The sequence below is a fragment of the Haliotis asinina genome, chromosome 3, assembly GCF_037392515.1.
Source record: "Haliotis asinina isolate JCU_RB_2024 chromosome 3, JCU_Hal_asi_v2, whole genome shotgun sequence".
Lineage (NCBI taxonomy): Eukaryota > Metazoa > Mollusca > Gastropoda > Lepetellida > Haliotidae > Haliotis > Haliotis asinina.
The window spans coordinates 15,843,962-15,863,805 of record NC_090282.1 but is presented as its reverse complement, the minus strand read 5'-3'; the positions used below and the strand labels follow the sequence as shown (position 1 = coordinate 15,863,805).

The following is a 19,844-nucleotide window of genomic DNA, read 5'->3' as shown; positions in this document are numbered from 1 at the left end:
TATTGTTTTTCGTAAGGGTGGCCCAACGGCAGCTGTAGAGAAATGGATGGTGCTTTAAAGGTGAACGTATGTCCGTTGTCAACGAATATAAATATCTAGGGATATTATTTACACATACACTAAACCTGAATAAATCTATCATTAATTTGGCAAGTAGAGGGGGAAAGGCTACAATTGCTCTATGTTATACCGAAGATGGGGGTTGTTGGTCCCAGTATATTTTTCAAGTTGTTTGATTCCCACGTGCAGCCTATTCTCCTCTATGGATCTGAAATCTGGGGCTTCAAGGAATTTTATGTCATCGAAAAGGTTCACCTTCTTGCATGTAAAAGGTTTTTAAATGTTGATATGTCTACCCCTAATAGTATGGTGTACGGTGAATGTGGGAGATACCCATTGTACATAATTTCTTACTCTCGCTGTTTAAAGTACTGGGGTAAAATAATAAATATGCCCGAACATCGTCTGCCCAAAAAGACCTACAAAATGATTGTTCATCTTGATAATATTGGTAAAAACACTTGGGCAACCCATATTCGGAGTCTTTTGTTTAGATACAGCTTTGGATTCGTCTGGTTATCCCAAACCCTGGACGATGTTAATGCATTTATCAAACATTTTCGTACCAGGGCTGTCGATATCTTTAAACAGGACTGGCATTCATCACTATATGAAAGTTCAAGATATGACTGTTATCGTGAGTTTAAATCTCTACTTGAACCCGAGTCGTATCTATACAACTTACGTAATACAAACCCTCTTAATGCTTTTATACGCCTGAGACTAGGTCTAAATGAGTTATGTATCAATCAAGGAAGATGTTCATCCGTTATAAAACCACAAAGGCTCTGTCCATTCTGTAGCACTGTTGAGAATGAATTTCACTTTTTATTTATCTGTCCAGTATATACTGATTTAAGGCAGATGTATTTCCCGCCATGGCTACGATCATACAAGAATGCTACAAAACTTTATTCAATACTTTCAAGTAAAACATCCCTATTACAACATGAGACAGCTCTATTTATTCATCATGCGCTCTTATTGAGAAGAGACTCACTGTAACATGTGTCTTACGTTGTATATGTTGTACATACTATACATATATATTTTGTATATGGGCCACTGGCCCTCATGCAATAAACTGATTGAAGTTGAAGTTCCAAGAAACTAAAAAAGACCATAAAGACAACAACCATTGTCACTTTCAAGTCTCAGTTAGAACCCACCTGTTTGATGAATATTACACTTCCAGCTCTTTTACGACTTCACCATTTTGCACAGTATATCAACACAAGAGTGTGACTTCCATAAACGCTTTGAGCATGCATATATGGGACGAACTATAGCGCTATACAAATACCCATGTGAAATATAGTGATATGTTTATTTCTAATGCAGGATAGTAATCATCCCAAAGCACATCCGCGTGATAACCTATATGTATCAATGCATCTTTTTAAATAATCTTTAGAATGTTATTCATTTATCAGCTCATCTTTCATTCTTTCTCATCTTTCTCGTATTACGAATGCATACACGGTGCATACACCACTGCCGACATGATCTGCGTGAGTAACATGTGTGAAGAGCAGCACTGGTGTATTCAGTGGTGACATTAGAATATTGCTAAAAGTGGCGAATAGCCATTCCTATTAACTCCTCATCTGTGCATACTAGAAACAAACAGTCTCTTTGTAGTAGTAGTAGTAGTAGTGGGGTTTTTTTTCAATTATTCTATGAATCACCAGGTGTACTTGCATTGTTCTCTTGTCCTTGTAGGCTGCAATGGCGCCCACCTTGTCAACTGCTCGGCAGGAATACCTTGATGCTCTGGTTCTAAGTTTGGTTGACGGAACGGCGTTGTCTGACTGCGCCACTGATCACATGACACAACTAGGAGTGGATTTGATGAGAGGTTTGGAAGAAAAGTACCGCCATGTTGGGGAAGTCATGCTACAAAGGACGGGTTGCCTGGACGATATTCGAACATTGTACCTCGAGGTAGAGGCACAAGCTCTTGCAGAGTTCCATGCGCACATAACGTCGGCTACAACTTCCGGTCATGTTGGTTAGTCACCTTTCTAAGTAAATACTGATACTGCTAAAATAGACTTGCAGAATTCAAGAAAGGGGCTGCTTAACAAACTGAAAATGTTCTAATGATTTCTGTTCCTTCCATTAAGCTTGTGTAAGCATGACCTGTTTGTCAAGCGTATGATACAAATGTCAACGTCTTAGAAACCACTAATATAGGTCCAGTGAAACTCGACCTATATCAGTTTCTTGTCAATAGCTGTAAACACTAGGACTAACATAGGACTTGCAGAAAGAGCTTAGGGAAGGATTAACTATGCATACTTGGAATATTCTAACGATTTTGGTGTTTAGAACTCTAACTCACCTGGCTTACTCTTGAGCTTAGGTCATGACTTGTTTTCCATGAGATAGGGTTCCTACCAACACCCCCTCATCGAATCCGACTGTCAGTTAGGCCGTCATATATTGGAAATCACCATTTACAGCCAGTGCTCGGCCATTTTTATTCAAAATAATGTAAACTTTGTAAATTGTACCGGATCTTAATAGGTTACATTGTTTTGCGGATAAGTCACATTTCTTAGCAAATGGCTCGCAGAATGAATGTTTCTGTAAATTGATCTTTGAAATTACAATACACATTTACGACCACCATGAAATTCTCCATTTATTCAGTGTTAATACTATTTGTTTAAACTTGTGTTTGGTGCATGTAAATGCACAGTTCAGCAGTTGTATGTGACCACTCCAGCACTTAAGGTATGTTTGCTCCATAGCGTTTCTAGTTGTTTCTGTTTTATTGTCGACAGATGATACCCACCGCCATCGCAGAGCTCTCCAAGCGTGCTATACGGACCTGGTTAAAAACATTGACGTCAAGAAGACCACTCTGTCAGATGAGTTTGTCGCTCAAGGCATCATCGATGCCGAGGACGCCGACTCCATGACAGGGATAAAGTCAACAAAGGCGGCAAACGAAGCCTTCCTGAAACGAGCATGCATTATGTTCGCATTTGAACAATTTGTGGACACCTTTCTCCCAACCCTTTCCAGATATGTGCCGGAAGACCTGGCAAGAAAATTACGAGATATGGTCGATACAGAACCCCCCGGATCTGTCAACAGATGCCCAGTGTGTCAAGTGAAGGCTTATGTCAACCCAAGCATCATAGCTGATGAATTGCTTGAGATGACCGCCATTTCATTGAACTTACATTCGGACCTAAAGAATCAGGCTCTCAGCTCTGAATCGAGGTGGGCACGTATCGTTGACACCGTGAAACGACCAGGGGTGATCGTAGAGGCCTTGGCGAAAATTCTCCCCTGTCGTGTCTTTGATGAATTCAAGCTTGAAATGGTGACCACATTCGTCTGCAGATGTCCTGTTTCGGTGGAAGTGGAAGGGAATGGTGTGGATGAGGTCACTGAAACTGGAATAGCTGAACAGACAATTCCTAAAAGTCCTCAAGATGGAAGAAACACAGAAACAACTAATGAAGGTACCTCAAAACGCACAAGCATAATTTGTCTCTATAAGAGTGAGATATGTTAGACGAAGATTTAAGACCTTGCATTCAACGTGGAGCGTTTTGCCGTAATTCACTGTGCAAAGTTGCTTTCCCCAGATGCCCCCAGAATATAATGAGCTCCAGGTCAGCTCCATACAAATACTGTGACATTTTACCAAAGTGGCACGCCTCTTTTCAATGAACCCGTTCAATAAAATATGGCGCTTAACATGTGGTGTCATCAAAATATAGTGAAAACGAAAGGTACATTTCTGTATTTGTTTAAAATGGGTCATTTGGAAGAATACCAATGCGTTAGGAATAGCATCTCATACTTGCGTGGTTGACATTTCGAACTCACAAGGTCATGGATGATTTGCCTGTTGTGTAACAGTGCAATAACATATTTACATAATCTGTAAATATATCTAGCACCCCACCAATTTTGGTGTCTAAACGCAAAGGACCATGTCTTATGAGCATAGTGAAGCTTTATGAGCCAGGTCTCCTAGACTGACACCCATATTAAGCAGGTACTACATCATGACACGGAACTCCATAAGAGGCTGACATTGTGACGTGCTACAAACACTCATCCCTCTTGGAGTTAACAGTCGTAAATATAGAAACATGTTGTTTGTCAGTTCAAAAGAAGACTTAAAAATCGATAAAAATCAGAACTTGCAGTCATAGCTCCAAATATGTCTCAACAAACGTGCCTTTTTTGCCACATAGCAAAGTATGTCGTTTTACTTTCATATTTACTGTACACTAAATAATTCTAGGTGCGAACTGCCATGCCCACAGGACTGGTCTTCAACGGGTACATCGCATGTTGGTCACTTCCCTACAAGGCAGAGGACAGGAATTGTTGGAGATGTTGGCGGAAATGAACGCCATCCAGGACTGTGATGTAAGATCAATAGCAGCAATGTCAAATGGAACGATGCAAACTGAGGCTATTCTCAGAATTGTTCAGGATACGATGTCGTTTGGCCAGTTTGTGGAAAGGTGTCTGCCCATAATATCTTCGTCCTGTCCTCAGTCAGTGTATGAAGAACTGCAGACAGCCGTGTGGGTAAACTGGGCAATGCCTGAACCCACCATATGCAGTGTGTGCCAGACAAGAAATAGGATTGACCCAAAACGACTTGCAGATATCTTCTTAGAAAAGGCATGTATCACCGTGAACGTGCACAGTAACTTAAAAACAAGTGGAATTAGTAAAGAAGAAAAATGGGACCTGATCTGTAAAGATGTTCCCCATGGCGTCATCCTTGCAGCTGTGAGGGAACAGTGTCCTGGCTTCTATGAAGACGCACGCTTAGAAGATGTCACCGTGTTTGACTGTCACTGCGACTGTGACACCCGCAGCGGCACCTTTACTGACGTCGCCTGCATGGATGACGTCGAAAGTGTTGACGGTGAGTATATTTCTAAGGCTGCATAAAATATTAAATGTCTCTCGGGTACATTTTTTTAAAAAGTGACAAGGTCGGTATGACTTGTTTTCTTGATAGAAAAAACAGTGACGAGGGAGGAACACATTTATATATTTTTTCCTCTCTCAGAAGTACAGCTTGGAAAGTTTAGCATGTGTTAATGAAGTGTAGTCACACTCGCTCACGTGGACTCATTTTTATAGTGGACAAAAGGATGATCGGGACACGGCAAAGCCTAAACAATTGTTTTTAAATGGAAATAAAAACTTGTTACGCGCACAAATAAAATGTTCCCCATGGCGTCATCCTTGCAGCTGTGAGGGAACAGTGTCCTGGCTTCTATGAAGACGCACGCTTAGAAGATTTCACCGTGTTTGACTGTCACTGCGACTGTGACACCCTCAGCGACACCTTTACTGACGTCGCCTGCATGGATGACGTCGAAAGTGTTGACGGTGAGTATATTTCTAAGGCTGCATAAAATATTAAATGTTTCTCGGGTACATTTTTTTAAAAAGTGACAAGGTCGGTATGACTTGTTTTCTTGATAGAAAAAACAGTGACGAGGGAGGAACACATTTTTATATTTTTTCCTCTCTCAGAAGTACAGCTTGGAAAGTTTAGCACGTGTTAATGAAGTGTAGTCACACTCGCTCACGTGGACTCATTTTTATAGTGGACAAAAGGATGATCGGGACACGGCAAAGCCTAAACAATTGTTTTTAAATGGAAATAAAAACTTGTTACGCGCACAAATAAAAGTGACGCGCCGATGCCCAAGAAACATTTTGACTTTTTGTATTTAGCGTAAGTGACTTAGTTAACGTTGTTACATGCCACATAAAGCAGTATCTAATCTGAGTGATGGAGTTTAACGTAAAGTCACCGGTGGGTGGCGGAGTGATTCACACCGATGACATACACAAGATTACACACTTCTGAATTCAAACGCCGTGTCCCGTGAATTTCCTCTGGTTAGGGGCGACCTTCAATAACCTAGGTTATATAAATGGCGACAGATTGGATACCCAAATATAACCCATGACAATTTGTTCCCAGCACACTGCCAATCAGTCTATTCTAATCACTAAAATGGCAATATAATATCCGAATCTACAAATGTTAACACCATGAAAACGTATTAACCTTACGTAGTTTCCTTTCCAGATATCGCTGATGCTCCAGAGAATATTGGCTCAGGAGCGAGAGGGTCGAGGTCTGACCGATCAGGGAGAATACAAGAGATATTTCTACAGCACTGCAAGAAGACCCACAACGGAATAGAAACAGATGGCACGCAGGGGCCCACTTTACATGAACAAGAAGAGAAGTTCAACAAGAGAATACCTCAGGCCGAAAGGACCACCATTTACTCACGAACTGGCACCCACGGGAAAGCTGTCGTAACATCACCAATTGATGACCTTGGCCTGTATGCCTATTACCGTCGGGATGGATTCTTCACACGTCTGTACAAACGTTTGAAAAACAGATGGGCTCGACTTACACGGGCAGCACATGAATTTAAACAGCCGAGACGCTTTGTGTTCGATGCGTATATATTGTATTCTGGAAATAGCATTGGTTTTGTGAAAGAGATAATAGCTCATGAGGAACTGTCTCCTTTCCGGTTCTGTGTCAAAGATCGGGACTTTCTCCCTGGAGAAAGTATTGCAGGACAGGTTTTTGACCATGTCGACAAGAGTCGCACTGTCATTGTGATAAGGGATAAGTCTCTTGGAGACAGTGAATGGGACGAATATGAAGCAGGTGTAGTTTGTGGAGCCAATTCCCGGAACAGGACAAGGGTTTTAAACATTCTTTATGACAACGCAACAAAATCCCAAAATCTCACAGAACTCTTCAGGATAGGACTTACCATATCATTCCCACAATCGGAGGTTAAACGGGAGAGATTTTGGAAACAAGTTGCAAATTTCTTATGCGATGAAAGTTTTCGTACTCCATATTTTTGAGAAGAGCAAGCAAAAGTGAAGTCATGCAAGTCGTGAACAGTCGTGACAGTGAACATGCTACCTGACTATCCATTCTGGCTGTAACTGGATCTGCCAACATAATCTATGGGGACAGTGAACATGCTACCTGACTATCCATTCTGGCTGTAACTGGATCTGCCAACATAATCTATGGGGACAGTGAACATGCTGCCTGAATATCCATTCTGGCTGTAACTGGATCTGCCAACATAATCCATGGGGACAGTGAACATGCTACCTGACTATCCATTCTGGCTGTAACTGGATCTGCCAACATAATCCATGAGGACAGTGAACATGCTACCTGACTATCCATTCTGTCTGTAACTGGACCTGCCAACATGATCCATGGGGACAGTGAACATGCTACCTGACTATCCATTCTGGCTGTAACTGGATCTGCCAGCATAATCCATGGGGACAGTGAACATGCTACCTGACTATCCATTCTGGCTGTAACTGGACCTGCCAACATGATCCATGGGGACAGTGAACATGCTACCTGACTATCCATTCTGGCTGTAACTGGATCTGCCAGCATAATCTATGGGGACAGTGAACATGCTACCTGACTATCCATTCTGGCTGTAACTGGATCTGCCAATATAATCCATGGGGACAGTGAACATGCTACCTGACTATCCATTCTGTCTGTAACTGGACCTGCCAACATAATCTATGGGGACTGTGAACATGCTACCTGACTATCCATTCTGGCTGTAACTGGACCTGCCAACATGATCCATGGGGACAGTGAACATGAGACTTGACTATCCATTCTGGCTGTAACTGATCCTGGTAACCAGATCCCTGAAGATTATGAATCTGACAACAAGAGGCATGGTTCAGTTTTGTTGTGACTCACTTCAGTTCTTTGATGCATGCAGACTGCCTCACGTCAGCGATATGATGCATGCAGACTGCCTCACTTCAGTTATATGATGCATGCAGACTGCCTCACTTCAGTTATATGATGCATGCAGACTGCCTCACTTCAGTTGTATGATGCATGCAGACTGCCTCACTTCAGTTATATGATGCATGCAGACTGCCTCACTTCAGTTATATGATGCATGCAGACCGCCTCACGTCAGTTATATGATGCATCCAGACTGCCTCACTTCAGTTATATGATGCATGCAGACTGCCTCACTTCAGTTATATGATGCATGCAGACCGCCTCACGTCAGCTATATGATGCATGCAGACTGCCTCACGCCAGCTATATGATGCATCCAGACTGCCTCACTTCAGCTATATGATGCATCCAGACTGCCTCACTTCAGTTCTTTGATGCATGCAGACTGCCTCACGTCAGTTATATGATGCATCCAGACTGCCTCACTTCAGTTATATGATGCATGCAGACTGCCTCACGTCAGCTATATGATGCATGCAGACTGCCTCAATTCAGTTATATGATGCATGCAGACTGCCTCACTTCAGTTATATGATGCATGCAGACTGCCTCACTTCAGTTATATGATGCATGCAGACTGTCTCACGTCAGCTATATGATGCATCCAGACTGCCTCACTTCAGTTCTTTGATGCATGCAGACTGCCTCACGTCAGCTATATGATGCATCCAGACTGCCTCACTTCAGCTATATGATGCATGCGGACTGCCTCACTTCAGTTATATGATGCATGCAGACTGCCTCACTTCAGTTATATGATGCATGCAGACTGCCTCACTTCAGTTGTATGATGCATCCAGACTGCCTCACTTCAGTTATATGATGCATGCAGACTGCCTCACGTCAGCTATATGATGCATGCAGACTGCCTCAATTCAGTTATATGATGCATGCAGACTGCCTCACTTCAGTTATATGATGCATGCAGACTGCCTCACTTCAGTTATATGATGCATGCAGACTGCCTCACGTCAGCTATATGATGCATCCAGACTGCCTCACTTCAGTTCTTTGATGCATGCAGACTGCCTCACGTCAGCTATATGATGCATCCAGACTGCCTCACTTCAGTTATGTGATGCATGCAGACTGCCTCACTTCAGCTATATGATGCATGCAGACTGCCTCACTTCAGTTATATGATGCATGCAGACTGCCTCACTTCAGTTATATGATGCATGCAGACTGCCTCACGTCAGCTATATGATGCATGCAGACTGCCTCACTTCAGCTATATGATGCATGCAGACTGCCTCACTTCAGCATGCAGACTGCCTCACTTCAGCTATATGATGCATGCAGGCTGCCTCACTTCAGCATGCAGACTGCCTCACGTCAGCTATATGATGCATGCAGACTGCCTCACGTCAGCTATATGATGCATGCAGACTGTGGTTGACTTTCGCTCTAAAATGTGCGCAGACTGTTGCATAATTTGTATAATGCAGGTAGACTGAATATAAAAAAATGCGCATCAGTTAGTTTAAATTTTAATTTGGTGAAACGCCAAATTAATAGTAAGTTAGGGCATCCTCTCTCTGAATAGTCGAGAGGGTGCGTTTCTGCATGCTATCAAATGAATTTTCTGAGACATTTGGGTGATTTTATTATTCTCCTTCTCAAACAGTGTGTTTCTAGTTGGGTGAAGCGACCGGAAAATCCAGCATCTTGACGTATTGTGTTTGCACAAAGTAGCTGGGACACACTGAAAATGCCGACACATGCTTTTCAGTTGCCCATGTCCTTTGAAGCAATATCATGAAACGAAGGAGCCATATGACCTGTCCCTAACGTCATAATACGACCACGCAGTATCAAGTTTCACTGAACATCACCTCAGCGGTGATCGCTGACGAGAATAAGTATGTTTCAAAGTTTTCATCGAAGCTGAGAGAGGGGTGGCATTTTCATGATGGGAATTAAACTTCACTTATTTGCTTAGATGACTACATCGGATGGACGAGGGCAAGTCGTGGGCAGCGACGTCGGTTGTGTTACAACCTGTATTAGATCTACACAGGCTTGCTGTACGCATCGCCAACAGTGCTATAATTCTTCTGATTATTATACATTGTTAACAGTGGAATACATGTCAACTTATGCAACTCCCCAGTAGATGTTATCTCATTTAATAATACAGGCGATGATGCGATCTAACCACTAACACAAAGTGTCTTCTGCTATCATGTGGTCACGTGACCTGACCTACGAACAAAGATAAAAAAAACAAACCTTGCAGACGTATCGAAAACTTTTGTTCATTATGTGCAGTTATGAGATCGAAAACAGACCATTTCAAACCAAAGTATTTTTTTCGTGATTTGGAGGCACAATATATACATGTACATAGATTCAGGTAGTTGCGTTTCGCTGAGTATACGAGTTCTGGGACATATGAAGTAAATGGGAGTAATTCTCTCTTAGGAAACTCCAGCAATATCGTGAAATGAAGGAGTGAGTGGATCTTCACAAATTGTTTCAACTTTAGGTTTTTCCAAGGCTAGCGAGAGTTATACTATCCACGCAGTAGATTTTGGAAGGTGTACCTGCTCTGATGATACGCATGGCGGGTGGGAGACAAACGGTATCGGATGGTCAGGTTTGCTGACTTTCCCAAAGCATGTCGGCGTTGATCAGTGCTCATGATATCAGTCACCGGGGTATGTGTACCAGTCTTAAGACTGTCCACTAGCTGGATTAATGATGTGCGTGGAGTTAGAAGTTAGAAGATCGGTTAGGAAATAGTATAACCACTTGGGGATCAAACCCAGAAAGTGTTCATGGTGAGTTAAACGCAACAACTGGGCAAACCCAAATACTGCCCCGTGAGACAGTGATACAACGGTTGTCATGGTTATTGCACATCTGTAACGACAGCCGTAGGGAGAGTAGCTTAAATAAAACATGATAGTAAGGCTAAATTGATCCCATGTGACTAATATAGGTATAGGCATAATTGTTACCGTAAGCTGTAATTAATTTCCGGAGAACGCACAGGGATACATCCGTGTTGAAGAACGTTAGGTGTGTCTGCTCGCCAACTGAGGTGACTGTATAATGTTGACGTGAATGACTAATGATATGACACGGGTGTATATGCTTTGAAACTAAACATACTGTTCCCATATGTGTTCTGGTTTATGAACATCCTTTCGGCAATATATTTAATTTACAAGCAGGGTCAACGAGAATTTCCACTACTTTGATTCGTTACACCCATGTTTCAGTGTGGGGTGAAAGACCTTGACTTATTGTTAGTGTAGTGATGGGTGTCAGACTGATCAGCACCGTTGCTTGTTGTGAAAAGGGGTTAGGATTGCTGAATCAGCCACCCTGTATACTCAAGGCTACAGTCACAAGATTGTTGGCCCAACCAACTTGTATACTTCGGTCTTGAAATCGCTGAACCAGCCACACTGTATATATTTTGGTTATAGTGACAAGACTGCTGGACCAGCCAATAGCATTAAGTGGTCAGAGTGGTTACTTGGTTCAAGGATATTGCGTGGAGGTTCATGATTTCAATCACTAGAATGTCTAATCAAGACATGACTATTGACAGACTTACAACTTATATTTCTGAGAGCGCCGTTAGCCCAAATACACAGAGCATTCGAATCAACGTCTCAGCTCCCCTAGAATAACACGATGCCCCGTTAGTCTATGTGTCTCATTCACATCTTTGTGACAGGAAACTAGCGCACATCCATTCGCTGCTCGATCTTTACGAACAAAGCCTACAAAAACCTTTGCCAAAAGAAAGTTTGTGTTACGACAGCCTTGCCCCGGGGTAGTGAGCGGGGTTGATGATGCCGGCGTAATTGCAATATCTCGTTCGTCCTCCTCTCTCCAGACAAGGCCTTTGGACGCTCAGATTCGACCCACATCGCTTGCGGTGCGCTAATTATAGTTCATTCTATAAATACCCGCTGTCACTCCATAGCAGTTTGGAAATTCAATTTCAGAACGGTTTGGAGTGCTCTGCTTAAAAAGTAATTATTCCGTTTTGAGGTCTAAGGAACAAGCTTCAGTGGAGGAACTTGGGTGTCCTTTGTGTAGCACGGCTTGCTTCGCGCGCTGTATGTCACCTTCCACTCCCAAGGCGACTCGACACCGCCATCATTGCCAGTTTGAGTGATTCAAATCTGAATTCCTGTCTGAATATGATACTAATGACTGCGAGACATTGTGATATATTTGCAACACCTGTCCTCCAGTAGTTTTATATGTTAGTCAAACTAGGAAAGGTGGAGTCAACTGCCGTTGATGTAGAAAGCGTTGCGCGTAACGCGGTGGTATGTCAATATATGTGAGACAATGTGACGTGGATTGAGACCACAAGGTGTCAAAGCTTTCAGATGTTGATGAAACGATCGAGCAAAATTAGGATGCTGATAATCCAAAAATCAAAGTGGGGATCGAACGCACCCTCTCTGCACAGTCTGCAGGACTAACCATCCTGTATACACAAGACTACAGTCACGAGATCACTGGATCAGGCACCCTGTATACACATGACTACAGTCACAAGATCGCTGTACCAGCCACCCTGTATACACAAGACTACAGTCACAAGATCGCTGGACCAGTCACCCTTTATACACAAATCTACAGCCACCCTGTATACACACTGGAACAATCACAAAATCACTGGACCATCACCCTGTATACACAAGACTACAATCACAAAATCGCTGGACAAGCCACCCTGTATACACATTGGTACAATCACAAGATCGCTGGACCATCATCCTGCACACAAAAATCTACAGTCATAAGATCGCTGGACCAGCTACCCTTCATACACAAGTCTACAGTCACAAGATCGCTGGACCAGCTACCCTGTATATACACGACGTCAATCACAAGATCGCTAGACCATCACCCTGTATACACAAGACCACAATCACAAGATCGCTGGACCAGCACCCTGTATACACAAGTCTACAGTCACAAGATCGCTGGACCAGAAACCCTGTATACACAAGACTGCAGGCACAACATCACTGGACCAGCCAGCTTGTATACACAAGACTGCACTCGCGTGATTATTGGACCAACCACCCTGTATACACAAGACTATACCCACGTGATTATTACGACGTTAGACAAGCCCATGCTGACTGTACATTATTACGGTACTAGACTACATGGGAAGCTCCGCCCGCATCATTATCATCGATCATGGTCAACTTAAAATGAAACTTTGAGTGGAGGCAATAGACTCACATACGCACGCACGCTCCTACCCACCTCTCTCCCCCCATCCTCAACATCATCCAGCGCCGTGTGCCATGAAACTTGTAATATCTGGACAGAAGGCATTTGAATTTGTCACTGGTACCGTAAATCATATTGTAATGATTTGCTGCAAAATCGATGACCTCTTGGTCCACGGCGTTGAGGTTAACACCAAGAACCCGAGACTTTCTTAACGTTAATGCATTCGCTGTCTAACTGATCTTCACATGCACGTCGCGGACAGTGAGCCCCCTTTTCCCTAAACAAAGAAAATTTGTCAGCATTCAGCTATTACTCTTGCGAGGTGCTCCACCAACAAAATGTTCCAAATATTGATTTTTCTCTTGGAAGAAATTCCTCAACCCTTGTTTAACAGTTGAAAGATGTTTTTCAGAGGCTACAATGTCTTCGCGCATGCGCTTCTAAAGATTGCGTTAATGAACGTAGGGGGACGAGACTTTCTAAAGGAATTATGTGAAAGAGCAGGATATGGCACGAGACGAAATGATGATTCCCTCCCAGATTCACGGCATGAATCACTCAAACTAAACATCTGAAGACAGTCGCTGAGATCGGGATGGCATAATTATGTGACTGGGGCTAGGGGCGTCCGTGACATTATTGTTCACGATTTAAGTTGGTTGTCCAGAATTTGCATTTTGGGCTCGTTGAGTTTTCAGAATAGCTGACATTCCCAAAGTAATATGAAGGCTATGTAAACAATAATGTGTAAGGAATATTAACAATAATGCGGTGGCTGTCTACACAATAAAGTGTAGGTTATATACACAATGTGTCGGCAATTTATGCAATAATGTTTAGGTTATATATACAATAATGTGTAGGGTATGTAAAAAATAATGTGTAGGCTATATAAACAATAATGATTAGGTTACATATGCAATAAATGAGTAGGCTATGTAAATAATAATGTGTAGGCAATATATCCAATAATGTGTAGGTTATATATACAATAATGTGTAGGCTATGTAAACGATAATGTGAAGACTAAACAAAGAATAATATTTAGGCTCTGTATACAATAATGTGTAGGCTATATAAACGTCAACATGTAGGCTATATAAACAATAATATGTAGCCTATATTAACAATAATATGCAGGCTGTATAAACAATAAATTCTTCAGGAACTTCCAAGGAAGTCTCCAAATTCTAGAATTCTAGCTGAAAATGGGATGGGTATGGATTGTTAGAGTTGGTAAGCGAGTGGAAGTGTAATGGGGTAAACGTTGAGGTTAATTGATCTGTAAAAGAGACATGTTATAGCATCACAGATGTAGGTGTCGTTTGGGTAACTGTTCAGGCCCATCAGCAGATGTAGGTGTCGTTTGGGTAACTGTTCAGGCCCATCAGCAGATGTAGGTGTCGTTTGGGTAACTGTTCAGGCCCATCAGCAGATGTAGGTGGCGTTTGGGTAACTGTTCAGGCCCATCAGCAGATGTAGGTGTCGTTTGGGTAACTGTTCAGCTTTATCAGCAGATGTAGGTGGCGTTTGGGTAACTGTTCAGCTTTATCAGCAGATGTATAGGTCATACTAATCAAGCTTGAACGAAGACTCCACGCAACAAACACAGGGATGGTGTGTGTGTATGCGTGTGCGTGTGCGTGTGCGTGTGCATGTGCGTGTTTGTATGTGCGTGCGTACGTACGTAATCATTACAAGCATATAAGACAAAAAAACAGTAGTGAATGTGAAAATACATTCAAGCACTCCATAACATCAAAAGGGTAGTCCGTAGTCATGTTATATGCGCAGTTATATTACTTTGAATCACAAATGTATCATTTCAGTTCCACCTGTTTTCTTCTTCCTACTATCGGTATACGTAGACAAGGCGTTTAATGCTTTGAATCACGGATAGGTCATTTCATACTTTCAGTTTCAGCGTTGAGTGTAATACCATCTTTCTATACGAGTCTTGGCGTGTCAACTTGAGGAGTATTTTACAGAACAACTGGATTCAGATGGTAGAAACTTTTAGATCTCCGTTGAAATCCACGGCACCATTTTCACTTTAGATCCTAAATCATCAGGAGGAGGTAGGTGCATGTATACATATTTAATTTAGGTAAACCGAAAATTACATGCAATATGCCTTTTCCCCAGTGTGTAAATGCTATTTTAAGTGTGTTGATGTTGCAATTCAAAGAGAGGACATCTCTCTCTTGCCCCCGTGGTGTAGTGGTTAGTGCGTCCGCCCGGATAGCGAAAGGTGTTAAAATATTGTACCTCTTGCTCCCTGCCTCGCTCTCGGCATTAATGGGTAAAAGAAATACTAGAAGGCTTGTAGTAAATATAGTGTGTGTGAGTGGGTATTCATGCATGAACAGTGGTATGGTATCTCACGGGGCTCGCACTATAAAACCATCTTAAGTATGGGCAGTACAAGCAGCAACACATGCACGCCGTCATATGAGCGAAATATTTTAAGTACGACGTTAAACACCTCACCTGAACTCACCTCTTTCTCTATGTGCGCGCCCGAGTGTGCATAAGTACGTATGTGTGCAAGCACGTGCGTGTGCGTGCTTATTTATAGGCATCTCCTCAGAGATGTCTGTATTCCAATCCCCGACTACATCAACGTTAAATGGGCCATCTTGTTACACTCCCTGACGCTTGACGTTTAGACAGGATCTGCATGACACCCAGTCGGAAAACTGTTCAAGTTAAAAATGACTCCTCGTGTCTCTCAGGGGAAGCACTGTAAATCCAGTTTTTGTCTCGACTAGTTAAAGAAGAGTCACAAGTGGGATAGAGCGTGTAGACACACAAACTGCCGGGCTAATGATTACTCACACTGAAAATAGGATTTTACATTGCAAACGGTATCACATCACTAGACTGAAAACAGTTGCCAAAATGCAAGCTTGTGGTAACAATACACAAAAGACATTAATATAAAATATTTTACCACTTAAAACCAATTTCAAGGAATTTGTACGTACGTTCCTTTGTTCGGTCGTTTACTAGCTCGGTTGTTACACGAAGAAAATTAAGTCAAAATCATTTTTCTGCCTAAATACAACCCATCCATAAGTTCAAGAGAAATATCCCTTCTCTATGGCCTTTTCTTCTTGCCACATTTCTTCTCGCAGCAAGATGCAAAGATCAAGTGATAAACTGGGTGAGGCCAAAAACACATTAGGATACAAAGCCGACCAACCTCGATATCTTCAGGTTATACGTTCCGATAAGTCTTCACTATACCCTGGACGCATCTACGGGTCGGCCCGATAATTTTATTACCTCCCTTTGCTGGCTCCGCATTCTCACAGAAGCCAATCAGCTAGGCCACCGTTATAACCGAGCTTGCCAACAAAGGTAGCGCTGGCAACAACGAAGGTTTGCTCGCAGTGCGACTCAGATTTTAGGGAAATCATACACACAAATTGACAGGTCCGAAACTATAAAACATATGCAAGAACTCCTTCTCCCTCTTTCAGAGAACCTATGCATGGTTTGTGTTGCCAAGTTAAATCGGTTAGGTAATTTGAAAAACGAAAGTGAGTTGGGATTAGTTCGCTCAACCTCCCAGAGTAGACACCTGATTGGATAAAAAGACAGCCAAGGGAGGTAATAAATTTATCGGGCAGAGCCGTAGATGCGTCCAGGGTATGTATAGTGGAGACTTATCGAAACGTATACCCTGGAGGTATTGAGGATGAAAGACGACCAGTCAAATGGTGTTTATGGGACGATAAAACAGGGCGCCACGGAATGTTTTCGGTCATGCAATCATAGGTCCGCACTTAGAGACAGAATATTGATTTACGGCATTATAATAAATGCATATTACAACGAACCCTTTCATTGGTACGTAAAGTTTGGATTGGGTGAATCCGACGTACCCTGTATGTATCCTAACGGTATCCTACGTAATCACATGTAAATGTTCACACAATGCAAACATCGTTTACCTAGAGTATCAAGACTTTCACCACGTGTTTACGCCATATATATCTCGACACCTCACTCACCCAGCACAGACACCTCTAGCAACATGTGTACACGCTGGGTAAAATGAATATCATTTACCCAGTGTGTAAAACCCTTCACCACGTGTTTACGCCATATATATCGGCACCTCCCTCGCTCAGCACAGACACCTCTGGCAACATGTGTACACGCTGGGTAAAATGAACATCATTTACCCAGTGTGTAAAACCCTTCCCCACGTGTTTACGCCATATATATCTCGACACCTCACTCACCCAGCACAGACACCTCTAGCAACATGTGTACACGCTGGGTAAAATGAACATCATTTACCCAGTGTGTAAAACCCTTCACCACGTGTTTACGCCATATATATCGGCACCTCCCTCAGAACAGAAACCTCTAGGAACCTGTGAACACACCAGGAAAAATGGCGCATCGTGTACCAGGTGTATAAAGACCCTCAGCACGTATTTACCCCATGTATATGGGCATTTTTCTCACTCGCCACAGAGAACCCGGCGGTGTAGTAGCACGTGATTGCAAAAACCACGCCCCTTGAGGATCAGTTACCTCATTCTGTCTGTGACACCTCTGTCAACAAAAGGTGCACCGGAAACGCGAGGTCACCATGTGTCTGGTTCAGGGCATACAGTATAGCGTTCAACAGACACCATGGACCAGGTGCGATGAACTGTGTGACAGACCGTTTGATATTCCGTGGGGTAAGCATGGTATGGTAAAGAAAAAATGTCGCAGAAAATGACCGAAAAATTATATTTCGTTAAGGCGGTTGAAAACGAAGATTTTTCGTTAAAGAACACAAAATACACAGTGCTGCAAGGTAATTGTAAGTTTCATTTTACTCTTACAACTGTAATTCAAAGAAATTGTATTTTCTTAGTTCCAGCTCAAACATACAAAGAAAATGACTGCAAAATTATCGCCCAAGGAAAGAATCATGCATTTTCCCTTTTCTCAGCTCTTACAGAATCTCACTAAGAATGGTGATGGTGACAAATCCTATTGCTTACATGAACTTTCATCCCCGTGGAAATTCCCCTTAAGATAAGAATGCCAGTCACCAGTATGTCATAGACACCGGGCTGTGGTCTCTTGACAGACACCCGGATGGCTTATACATCTCATTACATCAGACATTTTACTGCTATACGATACTGCTGTGTGGTTCGTCACCCCGATTTCCCTCATGGTGATGTACATATCTAATGTCCCTTGCCATGATACTGCCGGGGTCCAAACATAGACACAGATGGGGCGTGGCCTCATTGCCTAGTCTCAACTGTCTTTTGATACAAATCAATGCAACATGCTAGTACATTCCATGAAATATCACAAAATTGACTTACCGGTTCAGGCTGATATTAAGTCATAGTATACAATGGTATGTTATGAAAACTCACAGCAAAATGTATGGATGCAGAGAGTCTACAAAACATACATTTTGAAAATTATATTTCTCGTTGTCAAATCCTGATTCCATTGAAACAAGCCTATGAGTGGGGAAATGATTCATTCAGGGTTTCATATTTCACTCAGGCTGGGAAAACGCTCCCTTCCCCACTCCTCTGATATCATGGTGTGCACGGCTAGTGGTGTATACTTATCTGACGTTAACATCTCTTTGCTGAAGATTTTATATTGAGAAAATAAATAAAACTTCATGTTCCATACACGCTAATCAAACTAATCCCCTTAGTCATCAAAATATGTAGTGAAGGGGTTGTTGGACATTTGCTGTAAGGTACATGTTTATTCTAGTAGTAAATTCCAACGTTAACCTTTGGCATCGCCAGGTTCTTGCCAGGCACCCATAGCTGTTCAGTCCTGTCACTCATAGGAAGATAACATCTTCACTGCTGAGGGGTAGCCAATGGGAGACACACTGGAAACCCATGGGAATTTTGCAGGTTTGGACCGCGGCCATTCACTTCTCTGCTTGAAGGTCTGCCGTTACCTCCATACCTCGAGTCAGGTGAACGCTTGAAGATTCGGGTTAGAATTATTCTTCAGCAATTCATGCTTGTCGTAAGAGGTGACTAACGGAATCGGGTGCCAGGGTCCCTGACACAGTTGACAAAGGCCATCGTATTCCAGTTGTGTGGAACGATGCTGATGGTGTTGATCACTGGGTTGTCTGCTACAAACTCCATTATTTACAGACCGTGGCCATGAAGCTTGAACATTGCTGATTGCGGTGCTAAACAACAAACCAAACGAAACAAATCCGGTTGAACCCTTTACCGCCCAGTCTATACGAAGGATGCAACTATGTATACATGAGCAACTACCGCCGTCGAGTACAGTTATTATTGTGGTGAGAAAATCTGATTTCACTACGCAATAATAACAATAGAATCTTCCATCCATGATTGAAAGCAAACGCACAGACACTCTCAGTATATCTTTTCCTTGTAACAGTGATCTACAATAGAGGAAAAGGGAACGAATCAGAATTCGATAGCTGCATGTATGTTTTGACAGAAGCTAAAATCTTGAGACAGTGGCTACATAACCTCATATAACCTAGATTGCACAGTACGTGAAGTGAATTCACTTGATAATGGTGTAAAGATGCGGAAAGTGGTCGATTTTTACCGTTCTTCTATTCGCGCCGAAAGACGTGTCGAGAGATGCTTCAGATGTAAATAATATTTAATGTGTCATGACCAGATGACATAGGGGAAATGATCCATGACCATTCAGTTTATAAGAC

General features: G+C 42.5%; 1 protein-coding gene across 1 annotated transcript; it reads left to right on the top strand.

Moving 5' to 3' along the window:
* The first annotated feature begins 1,788 nt into the window (after positions 1-1,788).
* LOC137279256 (uncharacterized) lies at positions 1,789-9,501 on the top strand. Its single transcript, XM_067811759.1, has 5 exons — positions 1,789-2,071; positions 2,850-3,539; positions 4,334-4,972; positions 5,305-5,445; positions 6,158-9,501. Exons 1-5 carry the CDS (start codon positions 1,789-1,791, stop codon positions 6,964-6,966), a joined length of 2,562 nt encoding a protein of 853 aa, XP_067667860.1. The 3' UTR covers positions 6,967-9,501.
* The last annotated feature ends 10,343 nt before the right edge of the window (positions 9,502-19,844 follow it).

Coding starts and splice junctions, on each gene's coding strand:
- LOC137279256 (XM_067811759.1), top strand. CDS start 1,789: ATGGCGCCCACCTTGTCAACTGCTCGGCAGGAATACCTTGATGCTCTG. Junction 4,973..5,304: donor TGACGTCGAAAGTGTTGACG/GTGAGTATATTT, acceptor TCATCCTTGCAG/CTGTGAGGGAACAGTGTCCT. Junction 5,446..6,157: donor TGACGTCGAAAGTGTTGACG/GTGAGTATATTT, acceptor TTTCCTTTCCAG/ATATCGCTGATGCTCCAGAG.